Source organism: Adiantum capillus-veneris, chromosome 13 (genome assembly GCF_014529385.1).
Source record: "Adiantum capillus-veneris isolate H3 chromosome 13, ASM1452938v2, whole genome shotgun sequence".
In the NCBI taxonomy this organism is placed as follows: Eukaryota; Viridiplantae; Streptophyta; class Polypodiopsida; order Polypodiales; family Pteridaceae; genus Adiantum; species Adiantum capillus-veneris.
In genome coordinates, this window is record NC_140943.1 from 152,206,298 (window position 1) to 152,227,606 (window position 21,309).

Below are 21,309 nucleotides of genomic sequence, written 5' to 3' on the forward strand. Positions count from 1 at the left end.
AGGGATCATTGCTGCTAGATTTACATGCTTTTTTGGACTCAGATTGGGCTAGTTGTTTTGACACACAAGTGTCCACGAGTGGTTTTTGTTAATGCTCAACAGTTCATGCATATCATGGTTGAGCAAGAAGCAACCTACAGTGGCCACTTCTTGTGAGACTAAGTACAGGGCAGTCTTCACAGCTACGGTGTAGTGTGTATAGCTCAAACGCCTTATGGATGATTTGGGTGTTAGACAGGACACTGCCAACACTATCTACATTGATAGTCAGAGCGCAGTAGCAGATGCGAAGAACCCAGGTTTTCATGCTCACACAAAGTACACTGAGGTGCATTACCACTATGTTAGGGAGAGGCCCTCAATAGGAGAGATCAATTTGGCCTATGCACTATTACTCCTCATATTCGTTCTGCAAAATTTGCAAAACAAGCTTGGGATATTTTGGATGGTCTTTATGTAGGTCGCAATGAGGCTAAAATCACATTGCTGGGTAAAGAGCTGGAGACGAGGATTATGCATGAGGAAGATGAGATGGACACTTTCCTTGCTAGTGTCATGGATATCAATGAGAAACTTATTTCTACAGGTGAAGTCATTTCTGCTGGCAATTCCCTTGAGTAGAGCATCCTTGATGCTTTACCAGATTCTTACAAGAATTTTGCTAGTACTTGGAGACTAATGACCCAAGGAAATCCAGAAGTTTTCAAGTTTGATGCATTATGCACATTGCTGTTGCAAGAGTCACTTTCCAGCAAAAGCAGGGCTAAACAGTGTGCAGTTGAACATGCCTATATTGCTGCTCAAAGAAAAGGTGGTAACAACAATGTAGCCACTTCTCATGGTTCTTCTACGAGTCATAAATCCCCTATTCCTAATGCTTTTGTTGGCAACAATTCGTTTGGGAATTCTTGTGAAAGGGGGGAAAAGAAGATACGTTGCCATTACTATAAAGCTAAAGATCACTTGGTCAAGCAGTGTCCTAAGTTGAAGGCAAAAGAGACCAAGAAGAAAGAGGTTGGTTCCACCACAAATGCAGCTAATGTTGAGTCTTATGTGAAAGGAGATTGTGATGATGGGCTTTTAGTGCATAGTGCACTTATGATCCTTCTATCCATGATTCATGTATGTTAGTTACTGCAGATGGGCATGTGTGGTTCTTTGACAGTGGTGCTACAAAGCACATTACCTGTCATCATGACTTGTTTAACTGTCTTGAGGATGTCCCTCATGAGAATTGAGTAATTTGTGCCAACAATGCCTCTTATCCGGTTAAGGGAGTTGGAAAGATTGTGTTTACTGCTGCAAATGGCAGTTCTTTCACACTTGTTGATGCATTGTATGATCCTCAGATTATGAAGAATCTTTTGTCTATCTTTGCACTTGTTGTTGGAATTAGGGTTGCAGAGAAACGCACACAGCTTGGAGAAGACGAAGGAAGATCACGGCACACAATAGAGAGTGTGTTACTTAGTGTGCAATGGAAAGATAGATAGCCCTAGAGTGATGGGCGTATATACAATGCTCGGGGGAAAAAACCTCCTACAGAGGGAAAAAATACCCCGGCGGTCCTAGTGTGTTCACACACATCACTACCACATGTATATGGTAACAAACCCCCCTGGAGTGATGCGGTGAACGAGAGCTGGCATGTGAGTAAAGGGAAGTGCCATTCCCTAAGGACATGATCAGTCCACAAAGGGGAGTAAGCCCAAAGCTTTGCGGAAAGCTTCAAGCTTCTCACGAGACAATGCCTTTGTGAAAAGATTTGCAAGGTTGTCCTGTGTTGGCACATAAGCCAAGCTGATCTCTCCTGCTGAGAGCCTCTCCCTGACATCTTGGTAATGCACCTCAATGTGCTTTGTGCGAGTATAAAAAACTGGGTTCCTCGCAACTGCCAATACGCTCTGAGTGTCAGTGTAGATAGTGTTGGCAGTGTCCTCTCCAACACCCAAATCAGCCATAAGGCGTCTGAGCCATACAAACTCAACTGTAACTTTGAAGACTGCCCTGTACTCAGCCTCACAACTCGAAGTGGCCACAATAGGTTTCTTCTTGCTCAACCATGATATGCATGAACTGCCAAGCATGAAACAAAAACCACTTGAGGACACTCGCGTGTCAAAACAACCAGCCCAATCTAAGTCCAAAAAAGCATGCAAGTCTGGCGGCAATGATCCCCCCTTGGGATAAAACAAGCCAAGGTGTAAAGTGCCACTAAGGTAGCGGAAAATCCTCTTGACAGCCTGCCAATGCTTAGACCCTGGGCTATGCATGAGTTTAATGACCTGTGAGACTGCAAACTGAATATCTGGCCTCGTATTGCATACATAAATGAGGCAGCCAACAGCAGTTTGGTAAAGAGTGACATCAGCAGGATCACCAACATCATGTAGACTCAACTTCAAACCTATTTCCATGGGAGTGGCAATAGGTTTGCAATCCTCAAGTCCAAACTTACATAGCAATGTCTCTATGTAACTTTTCTGACATAAGGCAATACCACCATCACATTGTTTAAATTGTATACCCAAGTAATGATGCAACAGCCCCAAATCTTTCATCTTGAAAGTAGCATTCAAATCAGCCTTAAATACAACAATATGTCTCTCATTTGGTCCAGTGATCAGCAAATCATCAACATAAAGAACCACAATGAGAAGTACATCACCCTCACGCTTTACATACAATGTGCTTTCTGTTGGACTGTTACGAAAGCCTTGTTTGACCAAATGAGTGTCAGCTTTCTCATACCAAGCACGAGGAGATTGCTTCAACCCATACAAAGCCTTCTTACATCTGCACACTTTGTCCTCTTGTCCTTTTATGAAAAAACCGCGAGGCTGCGTTACATAAACTTCCTCAAATATGTCACCATTCAAGAAAGCAATAACAATGTCTGATTGATGTACATCCCAACCAAAATGAGCTACCAATGCACATAGAAAACGCATAGTAGTCATACAACAAGTGGGAGCAAAAGTCTCTTCATAATCTATGCCTTTTTGCTGTGCATAACCCTTTGCAACAAGTCGAGCCTTATGGCGATCAACCTCGCCATCCGGCTTCCGTTTCAACTTTAAACCCACTTCGTACCAATGGCCTTTTTTCCAGGAGGCAAATCACGTAAAGTCCATGTGTCATTTTCTATAAGTGCATCATATTCTGATTGCATGGCAGCCATCCAATTTTTTGAATTATGTGCTTCATCAAAAGACAGAGGTTCCTGAACATCATGTAAGCTAAACACATCCAAAGCATAACAATCTGATGCATAAGATGCATGGCAAGAGCCTCAATGAGTACGACTAGACAAAGGTGCATCCGATTTACTGTCATGCAATGAATGCACCAACCATTATGGCATACCTCTAGCCTACTCATTTTCAGCCCTTTCCTCATCAAGTACATCATGTACATTTGCATCAGTAATAGGTTGATCTGTAACATTTTCAGAAACCCCCATAGGCTGTAAATTTGCCTCATTGGAACTTACATTCGTATTTCCATCACCGAAAAGAGGCAACAAAGTGTCATAAATGTCCTGTGAGCTTACATTACTGTCTCTAGTACATGATAGCAAGGGCTGAACAAAATCTTCCACAAACACTACATCCCGTGAAACCAGAATACGCTTTGTTTGCGGATGATATAACCTGTAACCTTTTTTTTCAGCACTATAACCAACAAAAATACATTTGACAGCCTTATCATCCAATTTTCTGCGCTGTGTTTGTGGCACCAAAGCATATGCCAAACATCCAAAAACGCGCATGTGCTCAATAGAAGGCTTTCTATCATGCCATGTTTCATATGGAGTAATAGACTGCAAAGCTTTCGTAGGACACCTGTTAAGTACATAAGTGGCACACATGATGGCCTCAAGCCAAAAAGAATGCGGCAAAGCTTGACTTTTGACCATACATCGTGCCATTTCCATAAGTGACTTGTTTTTCCTCTCAGCAACACCATTTTGCTGAGGTGTATAAGGCACTGTACATTGGTGTTTTATCCCACGACTAGCCAGAAATGCATTAAATTCATGAGATATATACTCACCCCCTCGATCGGAACGGAGGGTGCCCATAGTACATTTCGAGACATTTTCAATCATAGCCAGAAATTGTTTGAAGCACATAAAAACTTCGGACTTCACTTTAAGCGGAAATACCCATGCATGCTTGGAGTAATCATCAATAAAAGTCACGAAGTACAGGTAATTGCCCAAGGACGGAGTTTGCATGGGCCCACAAACATCACTATGCACAAGTTGCAACCTGCATGTGGCCCAAACTGAACCATCCTTTGGAAACTTAGAACGCTGCATCTTACCCAAAATACAGCCTTCACAAACATGTTTGACAGGTGCTTCAAGAGGCGGCAAAGAAGCAACCATATCAGATTTCTGCAAACGCAGCAAATTGGCAAAATTCAGATGATCAAAACGTGCATGCCAAAGTTTTGAATCTGAAATAGCCCTTGAATCTGCAACAGCATTTGCAAAATTTTGTCCACACTTTTCATACAAAGTGAGCTTATACAGCCCATGGCACAAAAGGCCAGATGCAACGATTTCATCACCAAAAGTGAGATCATGAACTGTACATCTGTCATCCACAAATTTGACTACAAGTCCAAGTCTAGCAAGTGCGGATACAAACAAGAGATTCTTCTTGATCCCAGGTACATAAAGTGCATCAACAAGTGTGAAAGAACTGCCATTTGCAGCAGTGAGCACAATCTTTCCAACTCCCTGAACCGGATAAGAGGCATTGTTGGCACAAGTGACTGAATTCCCATGTGGGACAGACTTGAGAGAGGTAAACAATTCACGATGTGAGGTAATGTGCTTTGTAGCACCACTGTCAAAATACCACACATGTGAATCTGCAGCAACTGACAAGCATGCATCATGGACAGCAGGATTGTAAGTGCACTCTGCACTAAAAGCCCATTCTGCATCAACATCAGCATTACAATCTCCTTTCACAGAAGACTCAACAATGGCTGCATTTGTAGTGGAACCAGCATTTGCAGTGGAACCACCCTCTTTCTTCTTAGCCTCTTTGGCCTTCAACTTAGGACACGACTTGATCAAGTGATCATTAGCTTTATAATAATGGCAACGCATCTTCTTTTTGCCCTTATCACGAGAATTTCCAGACGAATTGCTGCCAGTAGAAGCATTAGGAACATAATTTTTGCCACTCGCAGCAAAACCACGCTGCCTAGTCCTGTTTTTTCTTGAAAGTGACTCTTGCAATAGCAATGTGCATAATGCATCAAACTTAACAACTTCAGGATTTCCTTGGGTCATCAGTCTCCAAGTACAAAAGTCTGGTAGGAATCTGGTAAGGCATCAAGAACAGTCTGCACAAGGGAACTATTTTGAAATGACTTCTCTTGCAGAAATAAGTTCCTCATTGATATCCTTGACACTAGCAAGGAAAGTGTCCATATCATCTTCCTCATGCATAATCTTCGACTCTAGCTCTTTACACAGCAAAGCAATTTTAGCCTCATTGCGGCTTGCATAAAGACCTGCTAGAATATCCCAAGCCTGTTTTGCAGATATTGCTGAATGGATGGAAGGAACAATGGTGCGCTTCACAGACAACGCAATCAATGCATGAGCCTGCGCATCCTTAACATCCCAACGAGCTTGTTCTGCCGTAGGCAAAACAACTCTAACAGCAGCAATCCTTGTAGCAAGACCTGCAACATCCTCAACATCGCCTACATCCTCAGAACCAGGACGTACATCAATGCCCTGCACAATATTCCAGACGCCCTTTGACACAAGAACATGTTGCATCATATAAGCCCACATAGGGTAGTTGTCCCCATCCAACCTGTCCTCAGCAGCAAACATCTTGAACACATCTGTGTTGTTGTTGTCAGCCATGGTAAATGTTGCACCTGATGTGAAACTGCCCGAAAATAGGAAAAATGGAGCGAGAACAACACGTGCTATATAGCACAAACCATATAAGACTATAAGGCACGTGTTATGCAGAAAACGGCACTGACAGAAATTTTGCACAAAATGACAAAATAACCTGTGCAGTACTGCCTGTAATGGAAACAAAGGCCGAAATGAGCCTAAATAAAAAATATGAGCAGACCAAGCTCTACGAGCTTACCCGAAATATTTGTAGACCAAACGCTCGCCAAAGCTCACTGAAATCGGAGAAAGCGAGCAGGCGTGTACTGGAGCAGCTGGCGACTAAGCCCGGGAGGACGCAACCTGCTCTGATACCAATTGTTGGAATTAGGGTTGCAAAGAAACGCACAGCTTGGAGAAGACGAAGGAAGCTCAAGGCACACAATAGAGAGTGTGTTACTTAGTGTGCAATGGAAAGATAGATAGCCCTAGAGTGATGGGCGTATATACAATGCTCGGGGGAAAAAACCTCCTAAAGAGGGAAAAAATGCCCCGGCGGTCCTAGTGTGTTCACACACATCACTACCACATGTATATGGTAACACTTGCTATACTTGGTCTCCATGGGCTGTATAAGCTCACTTTATATGACAAGTGTGGGCAAAATTTTGCAAATGCTGTTTGTGGATTCAAAGGTTGTTTCACATGCAAAACTTTGGCATGCACGTTTTGGGTAATTGTCGACTCTCTATCCCCTTCCCCCGTTCTACCATCTTTTTGTGTACCTCTCTCTCCTCACCCCTAGATAAGAATCGCTAGCTCAAATTTCATTATTATGAAAGCAATTTTTACATCACCTTCGATCAATACCAGAATTTCCAAGTGGACGATGATTGCATGATGCAATATCCTTTGCAAAATGTGGTGGAGAAGATGTTTGGGAAAAGGAGGAGTTCTCATTGGGCTGTGACTAGCAATTTAATTTAATTGTTCTTCATATATCTTTTGATGACCTAGTTGGTGAATTTTTGTTGGTTGATGTTGTAGTATTACAAAGCATGGAGCAATATGGTCAAACGGATTGATGAAATAAGATCTATATTTGATAGTGACATAATGGTCAGTTTTGAACAAGAGAGCATAGCAGGTTCATGGGGCAAGAACACTCAAGTCGAGTAGCTTGAATACATTGGCATGATCCAAATTATCTTAAATATATGTTTCGAGAGGTTTGAAGTCTTTATCTTTGATGCAGAGTGGTTCAAAGTCATTACATTTGGCCGCAATGCAACCGTGTGGCATGACAAGAGGGGGCTAGAGCAAGTGGTATTCAGGTAAGACCCATTGACATGCACTGGTTGTTTGTGGTTCAAGTTGCACTTCGTGACAGACAAGCATTTGAGGGTGTGGAAGTTGGGCCGCGGGAACTTTTCCTTAAGGGGACGTTTATGAGAAGGAGGATTAACCTAGAGAGGAAAATGTTGGGGACAAGTGGATGCGGGTGGCACGAAAGAATTGGATGAGATTAAAGTGGAGTCAATTGAACTTCAATTGTTGGATGGCAATATTGGAATAGAGATAGAGATAGTTATGCTCGGAGCTTCTGATCTTTTAAAAGATGATAATGACTGGACACTTGAGGTCATCATGTTGAAAGATAGATATAGATAGTAGAGAGAAGTCATAGCGGCTAAACTATATTTTGTTTGTGCTTTTCATCTCGGTAGTGATGGATATGATACTTTACACCATGAGTTTTGAATTGCTGTTGTATTTTTTCAAAATTGTATACCGTTTGCGTTTATAAGTGTAGTTTATGTTTTTCACAAGAGTTAGTTGTGGGACGTTGTCCTTCATGGATAGAGGATTATCGATATTCGTACATACTATTGTCTCTTTTGCAACACATGGAGACATATATGAGGATATAGGTCGATTGGTCATGTTTTTCTTCTCGATATGAGAACATGGGTTATATTCATTTTTATATGGTTTTCTTAATGTTTTAAAGTGATTATTCCTTTCTCTTTGATATATATGATGCATGCAACATATCTCTATGCATTTTTTTTTGTAGGTTTTCATCCATTTTCCATAGGATTTACTCCCGTTTGTAAATGGTCGTTTACTTATCATGCGTCCATTTGCCACAATATGCTCCATCCATTTATTTTTGTGACATGACATTTTGCTATTGTTGTAGCGGATCGAAGAAATGTTTATTAATGGCGATAAGGTTAGTTAGAGAGTCATTTGTTTATTGATAATGATATGGTATACTCTTGTCATTGTCATACACTGTGGTTACATTTTGACACAGGTTACTTTTGACAGTGTAATGATGTTTTGCATTGCAATTGGTATTTGGATATTTAGTTACGATTGTTAGTATAGACATAAGTATCTACAACCGTATATAATGGCTCTTCTGTGGACGTCTATACCGACATTATGACCCCGACACATTTACCAATGATCATACTGATGCCGCGACAATTTCTGGATGCTAATATGAGCGACCACAATCCCCAAGCGAACTCTTGTAGTGCAATTAGCTTTAGAAACTGTATGTGGACAATACGTGGTGCAAAATTGAGCAAATGATCTACACATTAGGTAAGTCTAATCAACCCAAGAAAATAATCACATCTATCAGTGACACGTTGAGTGCACACTTAGCCATCAAATTTATGTTCAATTCTTGTCGCAAAAGCTATTCTCTACATAAATTTCAAATATATTTGGTCGAGCCCAAGTAGCCAACATTAACGGGGGCTCCTTGAGAACCCGATTTGCAGCTAAGGAAGCACTCTGTCTGTTAATGGAATCGGTCTTCCTACTCACCACCTGGACGGGCGGGGGCGCCCGGGGGGGGGGGGGGGGTTCTGTCTGCGGACATGTCTGATCTCGTGCGCCACCTCAGCCTCACAAGAAGTCAATGATAGCATCAAATATGATCCAGCATGTGAGTTCGCTTGCGCTCAGCTCTGCAGAACGACAGACTGTCGCAGAGTTTGTCGAGTAGCTTCGCAGATCATGATCAAAGACAATTTAACTCTTGATCCGTGAGTTCCAGCTCCTTTGCTAGCTTTCACTCGAGTATCTTCATGTGCAAATCACAAAATGTATCTAATTTTCAAATACATTTTGTGGGGTGACTCCATTAAGCGTCATTCAAGCTGCTCACTGCAAAACGTAATAATGCCCTAGAGTGAAAGCAGCAGCAGTACCCCCATTAGGGTTCAAGAGTAAGTCTTATGTACATCAAACTAAAATTGCATTTCCAAACACCGCAATTGAAGATTCCATAGCATGTATAGGAGCTGAATGCCAATACAATATACTGGGTAGCCTCTTCGCCTCATCCATTGCTGACTACTTACTAGATATTGGTTTCTGGGGCTTCTGGGGGCGCCTTGGAAAAACTGATCCATGCAATCACACCAACAGCAAGTACCACCCAGCCAAGCAAATCATACTTGAAATCATCATTTTTCCTTCTCTTTTTCTTACCCTGCATAAAAGTGCCACAACGTGAGAATGAAACTAATGACACCTAAAACAAAACAGACATGGCTGCATAACCACTAGAGATGCTACAAGTTTTGGGAATTTTGGAGTTCTCATGTTTTCCTCAGAAATGACCAAGAAACAGTGAGGTTTTGCTAAAAGTCTACAAAATATATTGTTTCTGTGTGTGTGTGTGTGTGTGTGTGTAGAGGAAAAAATTAAACAAGAAATCTGTAGAGAGTCTTAAACAGCTTCAACCATGTGCGTGTGCGCGTGCGTGCGTGTGTTTTCAATGTGTCATTCAAGATTATGGCAAGTATTATTTGTCACAATCGAGAGAACAAGTTAAACAGGTAAAAGATACTTGTCACAGATTAATACACTTCGCTAACGATTTTTCTCTTACTGAGACTTTGATGGCTGAGTCACTTTCTGCTCACACTATGTTACGACATAACGATGAGAGGAAATTGGCCAAATGGAAAACTTGAGCTCACCAACAGGCTTTTACAAACAAAGGCTGTGCTTCTAGACAATTCTTCTAGCATTTGCATCATTCTAGGTAGTCTCAAGCTATCCAGAGAATTAAACTTTCATGGCTAAATGGAAAACTTGAGCTCACCAACAGGCTTTTACAAACAAAGGCTGTGCTTCTAGACAATTCTTCTAGCATTTGCATCATTCTAGGTAGTCTCAAGCTATCCAGAGAATTAAACTTTCATCGCCTTACAGGAGCTGGTGCACTCTGATTATGGCAAGATCTTTGAGGCTCCTTCACCTCCCACGCAAGAAGCTCGCCAAGCACGTCAATTGTTTCCATCGCATGTTACTCCCATTCTTTCGATGCAGCACGCTCAAGACTTGGAAGTTGTTTTCATTGAGACACAATTGTATGTGAGCTTGCTTGATTTGGGCCGTTGGAAAGCTCCCGGTTGGGATGGTATTACTGTGGAATTTTTCTTGTCTTTTGGGATTACCTAAAGTTGCCATTGCTGACAATGATGAATACAGCCTGGGAGCAACAAGATATGTCCTCCTCTTGGAAAGAAGGCTTACTCAAATTGATACCCAAGCATGCACTATGTGAAGAATTCTCTCATTCGACGCTCAAGCCTGTGGTATATAACTGCTTGTTTATCAATTCAAGTGTTTTTTGCATGAAGGCTTACATCAATCTCAATATGGCTTCATTCCATGGCGTCAAATTACTGTAACCTGGCAAATACCATCATTGGAATGGAATAGGCGAAATACACTCGACAGGATGTCTTGGTCATGCAGATTGACATTGAAAAGGCCTTTGATACTGTTCTTTCGGACTACATTGCAGATACCATGTAACACTTGGGATTTGGGGCCTAAGCTATCCCACATGGTATTTTTCTTGTATGCACATAGCACATCTGCAGGTTTGTTGGATGGATTTCTCATAGGCTCTTGGTCTCTCGGACGTTCAGTAAGGCAAGGATGTCCTCCCAATTCTTTGCTTTATGCAATCGCTACTCACCCCCTACTTACATATTTGGATTCCTTGACCTCCATTGGTAGATTGCATGGCTGACATTACCATCTATGCAGCACTTTATCAGCTAGGCCTGTACGGATGACTCTTTGTTTATCCCTCGCAGTCATTATGATGATGTGGAGCAAATTATGCATACTCTTCACTTGTTTGGATTGGCGGCAAGCCCTAAAGTTAATTTTTGTAAATCCAAGTTATTATCTCTGAATGAGTATATTGGCATAAGCTATTATGGCTAGGGGAGATTGTTCCTCACATCATGGTTTGCCATTTGGGTTATCCATTGGCTTGAATGTATCAGCTGCGCAGAAACTGGATTGGGTACTTCCAACATTTACATTCCAAGTTAAAATATTGGAAATTGTCCACTTGGCCACTACATGTGCGTCTCAGGATTGTCTAGTGCATTCTCATGGCTTATGTACAGTTTTACTTACCTTTGTTATCCTGGTCTCAATCGTGCTTGCAATCTCTTATGTCTAGTATTTTGGAGCATTTTTGGTGCACCTCATCTCATGAGTGGATTGTGCGTCATGGTAATCAGCTGTGGTCTCTCTCCAAGGCATCCTTGTGGTGGCAACGAACATTGTCTAGCATTTGGCAGTGTCATCTACCTCTGAAAGAACGTATTTTCTTGTGGCGCTGCTTGGTAAGAGCTTTATTTGTTGGCAGCTTATTGCATGCATGGCATATTGCGCCTTCTCATTGTCTCATATGCAATGAAGCTGAGGAGACTGTGTCACACTTATTGTGGGGTTGTCGCTGCTCCAGTACCTTCATTCGGGAAGTGTTGGCTACGTTTTCCTTCCAACACTTTTCACAAACGGTTTTGGATTTTTGGGATGCTCCCGCAGTCTAAATTTACGGTAATTTTTTTATTGGTCAGATTTTGGGTTTTGTGGGCCATTTGGCACCACCAAAATTCATTAATTTTTCAAGGCACTCATGTTGACCCCTTTCCCTATTTCAAATTGTCACTTGGTCAAGTGCTACATTTCGCTTATGGACATCACTCTTGATGCCTATAGGATTTACTTTGACTATTTCTAGCCCTCGAAGCCTCATGGTGCTCCACTTTTTGTATCTCTTGTTTTTCGTGGGTTTTCCTCGCTTTGAGGTTTCCCACTTGTAAATTCCATCAACAAGATTTACAAAAAAAAAAAAAAGTGTGTGTGTGTGTTTAAAACATGTGCGTTTTCTTGTTCCCCCAAATGAACATCGATTTACAAAAAAAAAGTGTGTAAAACACCAAAATCAGCGAACTTTGGCAAGCCAATCATCCAGCTGAGTCATGACTATAATAGTCAGTAGGTGTAAAACTTCTGCATTCGAATATTTATTGGAGCAAAAAGCAAGCCCAAAACATTGGTAGTAAAGAAGAACCAAGACAGTCAAATGGTCCACTGTATAGAAAAGAACCAAAACATAATATATATCCCATATCTATTACTTTCCAAGGAAATGTATTTGCAAGATACTAGTTTAAACCTCAGGGAAAAGGCAAGAGACCAGAAAATAACCATATCATTAAATTGCAAACACCCAAATTAGAGTCTAGCGACGTGTGAGCCACAGTGAGAAGCTTGACAATATTTGCGGTGCAAATTGCGGGATTGTTGACATGGCATCCATACGCCAGGTGATGACATGGCAACATGGACGCCAGCTGCTTTTCGGCAAGTTACGAAAGCGTTGACTTCTCCCGGCTTTTGGGATACCAGCCTTTGATAACAGTTTCTTTTCAAGCCCACTACCTTGGGAGCACTCTGTAGATCACTGCATGCTTGCGAATTGCAGAGCAACTCCCAGTAGTTGTATTCGTTCAAAGATTACCAATACTCAAGGGCGCCAACCTTAGGACATGATAATCTAGATATTAGACAGGGTAGAGATAGAGAGACTGAGAGGTAGAGATGGGATTGGGAGAGATAGAGAGGCAGACCTACGCAGTATTGGACCCTGAATAGGGGCCCCTTTTGGTATATCTTTAATTTATGTAAAGAGTCACAATACAATGCTCATGAGAGATGGCGCTCTGCTTCACACACACACACACACACACACACACACAGACACACAGAGAGAGAGAGAGAGAGAGAGAGAGAGAGAGAGAGAGCATGTGCGCCAGCAATAGTCCTTACAATTGGCTAAATCAGCCCTTTAAATAGAGATGTGTGTGTATATGTGCGTGTTTACATAGAGTCCCAAGTCCCAAATGTGTGCACTTTCCTCTTGTGTCTGAGCCTCTAATGGGCTGTTTTGGACAAGTGGCCAATTCCGCATCTGTTTGTGTAGGTGCCTTCTTGGCTGAAAATGGCAGTTTTGGAGGCTGTCATGCACCTACCATGCTTGAACTTCCCTTCACTAGGGTCGCCTATTTCCTCCTATGCTTGAACTGGCCCTCCCTAGGGTTTCGTGGCTCTTGCTCTCCCTGAACTGCAGCCTCCTATGCACGCACTCTGATTGCCTTGCATGGACTGCCATCTACCATGCATGGACTCCAATTGACTTGCATGGACGGCTACCTGCCATGCATGGACACCAATTAACTTGCATGAGCCATCCGAGTGTCGACCTGCCCTGAATACTCTGCTAGATGCTAGGCGCTAGTAGCCTTCCTCCTTTCTCTACATCCTTTGCTAGGCTATGGGTCACCTTGCATGCTATGCCAGCTTCCCTTCTCCAAGGCCACCTGCACACGTCAAGCACCTATAGCTTCAGAAACTACAGCTTCTCAAGTGCCTTTTGCAAAATCAACAAGCATATTAGTGCAATCAACACATGAAGATATTCATCCTTGTCCATGGCTATGGGCCGAATCGGTGATAGTTGCAGATCAGCCCTGCAACGGCCAAAATTGGTGGCATTCCCTCCCCTTAAAAGAAGAGTATTTGTCCTTGATTACACGTGTAGACAACATAGAATTTTAGTAATCATGGCTACAAACATGTATGCGAATCATCGTGCCGATGCATCACTACACAATATGGCCTACACACCATAATGCATTCGTTAACACAAATACTATCAACATAGATAGTGGCTCAACATTTCACATTGGACTTCCCATCCTGATCCAACATTTCACATTAGACTCATCCAAAGGTCAATAACTAGCTATCACACCTTGAGTTGACATTTCACATCAAGGTGTTAAATGTGTACCAATGGACTAGGTATCCAAATATGATATGTTCCAGACACACATCCCTCATAGAAGTCTCACCTAGAGTTGACATTTCACATCAAATCCATCAAGGTGTACCAAGCACTGTCTGCTCAAAGCCTTGGGGTGTGTTAAAACTAACACAAACGTAAGTACTATGTTCTCACATCAATTAGCTTGGCTGATAAGAGAGTGGAGATCTCTTCTCTATGCAGCAAGCACTGCACCAGATCAACTATCGAGCCTTTTTCCTCTGTGGAAGCTCCAAAACCAAAGGTCTCAAGGTATAGATCCCAAACCTAAGAGTTATCTGCCAATTCATCCTCCACTCCATCCAAATTATTCAACATCATCAAGTCATACTTAGCCCACCTCCAAATAATCCAGAAGGATCTACCCTTTTACCTTTCCTTTAACTCGTAGATACTTCAAAGCATATCACCACTTAGTCTCTAAAGATCAATTACTAGATCTGTCATGCTCCTTCTTTTCAAAAGAAAATGATTGTACTTCACTTGTATTGTCTGTTGCTTTCAACAAAAGAATATTCTTTGTCAAAAAAACCTGACCCCATAAGAGTTCTTGATGTATTTTGGCGCGTACTATCATTAACTTTGAATTGCCGATGCGGATACAACTGGATTGATTGGCCCTTGAGCTTGGCGATCATTTAAAAGGTCTCTTCTTTATGTGTAGGGATTATTCTTGCCGAAAACACTCTCCATTTCTTCAAAAAGTAAGCTTTTACCCAAGCATATTGTACACATCCTCAACATGGTCCATCATTTGTTGGATGCTTGCAACCTTTTGCTTCAGGCAATAACCTCTGAGCTCCATAGGCTGCCTACCACAACGCTTTTCCAACTGGTCAGAAAGACACCACATGAAGATAAATCTTCCAGAACTTCTGACCAATCTTTAGGTTTATCTTCCTCTTCAAGTAGCAATTGGTCCCATGCTAAGAAAGCAGCTACTTCAACGGATGGTTTCAACCACATAGATGCAAAAAGTCGCTTGAATTCACCCCATGTTTTGGGAACTTAGCCTTGTAGCAAGAGCGTTGCGTTAAAGTTATGGCATCTCAAGTGAACTGCCAAACATGATCCCATTATTTATTTTGGCTTTTAGATATTTATTTTACTTATTTGTCAAAGTCTAGGTAGGGCAATTTACTTAGATGGGTATATATGCAACCCATTGCCCCCATTGTACAAGCATCATTTAATTCATTGCCAAGGTTGATTGGTTCTCTCTCTCTCTCTCTCTCTCTCTCTCTCTCTCTCTCTCTCTCTCTCTCTCTCTCTCTCTCTAGGTACGAAGATGCGGAGGATGGTTTTGTGATCAGACCGGATACATGGATACTCATCTATCCCACGGGATATGATGTGCTATTGGTCAGATACGCACATCCTCACATCAACTAGAGATCGAGACAGGCAGATTTAGAGGAGTGCCCGCCGAGTCCAGGATTTGTTAGGTGTGCCAAATAGAGCCAGAGACAAAGGTACATCACATATGTCACTGCCCAGTATACTATGAGATACGAGGCCGCTTTCACTGTCTATTCAGAGAGGGTTTTGGGCCACTTTCTAGAGTCATGAGATACCAGGATCAGAGATGCCTCGGATTATACTTACTGGAGATTCGCAAACACAGAGAAGGCCTCTTGAAGAGGGGCACAATGAGAGAGATCTAGTGACAGCGGAAGATTACAGATTTCTTTCAATCATAGACAGAGGAGTTTGAGCAGTCTCCATAGCATAACAACACCAGAGGCACCAGAGGCATACTGCTTAATCGGGCGATAGAGTTGGGGTGGTCCCGTCGACCACGGATGAGGAGGCCCTCTCGATATCGACGCAGATTGCGACAGAGGATCCATACCATACTGGCGCCACATAGGAGCCGTCTCGGATACTCATGTATATGTATATGATGCCTCGACTGTCAGAGAGCTCCATGGTATCAGCTCACCCTTTGTATTTCCTATTCCCTTTGTATCAGCTTTCACCCCACCCCTACCCATCATTTTCTTTTCGGTTCTTTGTACTTTTTGTACCCAGACCTGTTATTAGATTCACCACATGTAGCCTTTTGGTCTCCTAGGTCATTTTGGCCTTTTGAAGATGTTAATATTACATTTCATTTCATTTCTCTCTCTCTCTCTCTCTCTCTCTCTCTCTCTCTCTCTCTCTCTCTCTCTCTCTCTCTCTCTCTCTCTCTCTCGTGTTTTCTCCCCTTGGTCTCTACGCTTCTGCATCGTCGACTTTGACATGGTAACTGAGCCTTGGTGGAGCAAGGCAGCCAGTGAAGAGAACCTGTGAAGAACCCCATCCCTTGCTAGCGGCGCTCCTCTTCTTTCCCCTTCACCCTCTCTATTGCCGACATTGCAAAACGATGCTTGTTAGAGCTTCTTGCGTCCTCATCCTCTACACGCTGCGTTTTGAAACACTATGGCGATGTGAGCGTTTTGATCATCGCCAAGGAATATGTGGGCCTTTTCTTCAAAAACGCTTTCTTCGCCTCAATAATGGGAAAGCGCAAAATGAGAGAAAGTTCCTTCGATGTCTCTCGAACACTCTTCTTTTACCGACTCTCCATGCCTTTGTGTGCGTTGGTTTATGTATTCCCATGAACTCCATGAGCTCCCTTATTTCTTCCTCGACTTTATCTCGATCTTTTAGACCGGTAACTCTCACATGTAAAGCACGCGAGCGTTTGGTGTTGTTCCTCTATTGTCATCTTGATGATGGTTGGTGTGAGGGTTGATGCCTCCTTCCCTTTTCCTTATTCGCGACCTCTATCCACTTCTCCGCTTCATCCATCTTCTTCTGCGTATTGGCAATCACCTCCACCCATGTAGACGTCTTTGCTTCATGTTGCTTCTCGTCCTCTTTGATCGCCTGCACTTGCTCCTTGATGACTTTGAGGTCTTTGATCATTGAGGGCTGAATTTCTCCTTCTTCGAGTTCCCCTCTTGTCTTAACTTCAGCCAGCACTTTCTTAACGGCCGGTATCTCCCCTTTGAGCACATCGATTTTAGCTTGCATGTCCTCTTTCTCCGCCTTCTATTGTTCCTCTTTGCTAGCTTGCTTTTGGAGGAAACCTGCCTTTGCCTCCCTCTAACCTTCCATCTCCGCTTTCCACTCCTCCATCTCTTTTTCCTCTGTGAGCCGTTTGTGTGCGAGCATGAAAGTCGCCTTCAGCGTCCGGGGGGGGGTGTTTTGTTGTGTGGAGAAGCCATCATCTGTTGCTTCTATCTTTTCACATAGGTGCGTTACCCTGTATAGGCGGGGCCGCAATGGCGCCAAGGGTTGCGGGAGACAAGGAGAAGCGACGAAGACCCGCGAGGTCCGACAACCGTTGTTATAATATGTCATTAAAGAATACTCTTGTAAAGGCTTGGTAGATTGAAGATACGATCCAACATTCAATTGAATGTGTGACATGACGCTTTGTTTGGCTCAGGAGTTTGAAGCCACACAAAGATACGATCCAACATTCAATTGAATGTGTGACATGACGCTTTGTTTGGCTCGGGAGTTTGAAGCCAAAGACAACAGCAAGAACTCACAAAGAGACGAAGGCAAAGGCATGCTAGAAAGAGATAATGGTGATAAAGCCTTGACAGAGGAGATCGACATGGCACACGTGGTGGCGACCACAGTGGCCACTACAACAAATTTCTAGTCATGAAGCCAAATTACCACCACTAGCTTCAGCAAGAGAGAGGCTTGTCAATGGCAAAGAGGGGCAAGCAGTGCTCCCTATAATCAATTTGTACCCTTGTGTTAGAGTTCAAGTTATCGGTGCTTGACCTCGTGGGTTGGAGTTCAAGGCACATGCATCTGGCAGGGACCAATCACACGTATCTAAAACACTATGAATGAGTGCACCAATCTATTGTTGTTGGCCGGATTATGGACATGATGTGTTTCAAAGTTCATTATCTTGGAGTATTTTGGACATGATGTGTTCACAGTTCACGAATGAAGATTCTTGGATGTCGTATGGTCTACATTTCAAATTTTCGATGCTCAACATAGCATTCTATAAGGTATAAAGTTGAGGGTAGCATAAAGGATCCTCTACTAGGGTGTCCATGTAGCTTCTTCATCGACTTGGTCTCACTATTTATGTCCACTATTGAGCTACAAAGAGGGTGTTAAAGTTATGGCATCTCAAGTGAACTGCCCAATGTGATCCCATTACTTATTTTGGCTTTTAGGTATTTATTTTACTTATTTGTCGAACTCTAGGTAGGGCAATTCACTTAGATGGGTATATATGTAACCCATTGCCCCCATTGTACAAGCATCAATTTATTCATTGCCAAGGTTGATTGGTTTAGGAGACTCTCTCTCTCTCTCTCTCTCTCTCTCTCTCTCTCTCTCTCTCTCTTCCCCCCCTTGGTCTCTACGCTTACACATCGTCGACTTTGACATGTTGACCACCACTATTGTGCATTCCTTATCAAGAAAAAGGAAGCCTCCTAACCTTGGAGGCTTTTGTGAGATTACCCCCGGAAAAATATGTGTCAAACTGTTGTCTGAAGGCAAAAGGCCTTCAGACAACAGAAGGACAAACAGAAGGCAAAGGCCTTCTATTCATCTTTGGAATAGAAGGAAAACTTGACACTCAGGTTTCCTTCCTTCTAATCTCTCAGGACAACCCATGATGTAGGCTCTGCCAACACATTATCTGCTTTTGGCTCTCTCTCATCCCTACTATCAAGAGACTCCATGTCCGTCTTCATCTTTGCTTCGACCTCGACCTCCACTTCCTCATACTTTTCACTGTTGTTGATCTCCCTTGTTGCTGAAAATAAGTTGTGCAATCTGGATTAGATTGCCCGTAGAAATGCAATCAATTGTGCTCTGATACCACTATAACTGGCTGCACCACTGCCTAGGCAATGCGGGACAACAAAACCGTAATTTTCAGCTTTGAAAACCAAGATTTCAACACGTAGATAATCTAGATATTAGAAGTAATTAGAAGATAGAGAGATGGAGATAGGATTGGGAGAGATGGAGAGGTAGAGTTCCTTCCATATGTGGTACTGCCCCTCAATAGGTGCCCCTTTCCGCATTTCTTTTATTTATGTAAAGAGTTACAGTACCATGTTCATGAGAGACGACCCCTTGCTTTTGTGAGAGCAAGCAAAGATAGAGAGAGAGTGCACGCCAGCAGTAGTCCAAACAATTGGCTAAATCAGCCCTTTGAATAAAGATGTGTGTGTGTATGTGTGAGTTTACATAGAGTCCACAGTGTGCAATTTTTTCTTCTATCTGAGCCTCTAATGGGTTGTTTTGGACAAGAGGCTGGTTTCCTATCTTTGTGTGTAGGTGCCTTGGCTGAAAATGGCAGCTTATGGGGCTGCCATGCACCTACCATGCTTGAAGTACCCTTCAATAGGGTCATCTGCTTCTTGCTATGCTTGAACTGGCCCTCATAGGGGTCGCCTGGTACTTGCTATCTTGAACTGCAACTTCCCATGCATGCACTCTAGTTGCCTTGCATGGACTGCCACCTGCCATGCATGGACTCCAATTGACCTGCATGGACCGTTACCTGAGATGCATGGACTCCAGTTAACTTGCATGGACTCTAGTTGACTTGCATGGATGGCTACCTGCCATGTATGGACTCCAGTTAACTTGCACGAGCCATCCAAGTATCCACCTCCCTACATGCTCTACCAAAGATAGGCGCCGATAGCCTTCCTCCTTCCTCTACATCCTTTGCTAGGCTATGGGTCACCTTGCATGTTCGCTTTCCTTCTCCACAGCACCCTGCAGAGGTCAAGCACCTGTAGCTTCAGAAACAACAGAATCTCTTGAAACTCTCCTGCAACTTCTCAAGTGATTCCTACAAAATCAACAAGCATATCAATGCATTCAACATTTGCAAAAATTCAATTCTGACCACGGCTATGGACCAAATCGGTAATACTTGCACATCAGCCCAACAATGGCCAAAATCGGTGACGTGCTCTTGCCAAGTTACTACGCTACCACGTCGTGCCATCCGTACTGCCACACTAGTAGTCCTACAATTCGGGTTGAGATTCTCGCTGCGTTTCACGCTTGCATTAGCTCGGATCTGGTGTGACAACCTGATGTCGTGGCAATCCCAGAGAAGCAAGTCAACGTGCAGATCCCAGCCGAGGAGCCTAAACCCTAATAGAAGAAGCAAAACAAGGAGAAGAAGAAGAAGAAGAAGACTTTCCAACGGGGCTTGAGGTGTCACAAAAGTCGAAGCAAATCTCTCCAAGGAGGGGGCGAGCCATGCAAGAAGGGGGGGTGGTTGCTTGACCACTCTCTCTCCCAAAGGCCACCCCTTGCCCAAGAGGCAAGTAGGACATATCAAGGTTGGGGCGTACGTACGTACGGACTGGATCCATACGGTACCGTACTGTACGGATTCAATCCGTACAAGTTTTTTTTCTTTTTTTTTTGGGGGGGAGAGGGAGGGGTGGTGGTGGTGGTTTCTCCCTCCTCTTAAGTTCCATTGCTATTATTGACATGTGGTATTGTGTCCCAAGTTCGTATCGTGGATCATGGTAGGTCACTTGATTGATGTTTAATGCCATATAGACATATAGAGTGATATATTTGTAGGCTTCTCTCATGAAATTCCTATTTCCTTCCTAATTTTTAAGGGATTTTTACCAATAGTGTGTATTTTTACGTACCTTAAACCTCAATCCTTACAAGACTATATACCTTACGTACCGAATACGTACAGAATTTTACGTTTGGTTCCACCTTGGGACACATGTCAAGCCCCTAGCTAGGTTACCCTCAAGGTCTGCCTAAAGCCTATTGGTTGGCATCCCAAGGGGTCAAATGATAAATTAGTTAATTTAATTAATTGTTTTAGAATTTATCAAGTCCTCTCTCTCAAAGGGGAAAGGGGGACACTTGTCTCAAGACTAGCATGCTTGTTTGATATGGCTCTTGTTTGTGATTGGCTAGGCCTGGAGGAGGTCCAATGAGCTTCAAGCATGAGCTACAAGGGGGGGGGTCGACTAAAGCAAGTAGGGGGCCTGCTTGAGGGGTATACTCTCCCACACACACTCTCATTGTGTATTGTGCAAAGTGCAAGAGCTCCCTCTCCTTCTCCAAGCAAGTAGAAAGGTTGAGAGCCTACACCAACACTCTTGGCTATGGAATGAAAATCCAACCAAGAGCCATGCTTCAATGCTTAAGCTTGCCATCTTCTCAT

At 43.0% G+C, this 21,309-nt stretch overlaps 1 protein-coding gene across 3 annotated transcripts in view; it reads right to left on the reverse strand.

The window, feature by feature from the left end:
- Positions 1 to 8,473: 8,473 nt before the first annotated feature.
- Positions 8,474 to 21,309, reverse strand: part of LOC147445101 (putative mitochondrial import receptor subunit TOM20) — an 80,030-nt gene continuing 67,194 nt past the window's right edge. For 2 of the 3 annotated variants that reach the window (XM_086527579.1, XM_086527578.1), the window contains exon 6: positions 8,474 to 9,395. In XM_086527579.1, coding sequence (XP_086383705.1) covers positions 9,264 to 9,395 — 132 coding nt within the window. In that variant the 3' untranslated portion in view covers positions 8,474 to 9,263. Of the gene's footprint in view, positions 9,396 to 13,067; positions 13,606 to 21,309 lie in introns of those variants that run through there. The other variant, XM_086527580.1, reaches the window with a different exon arrangement.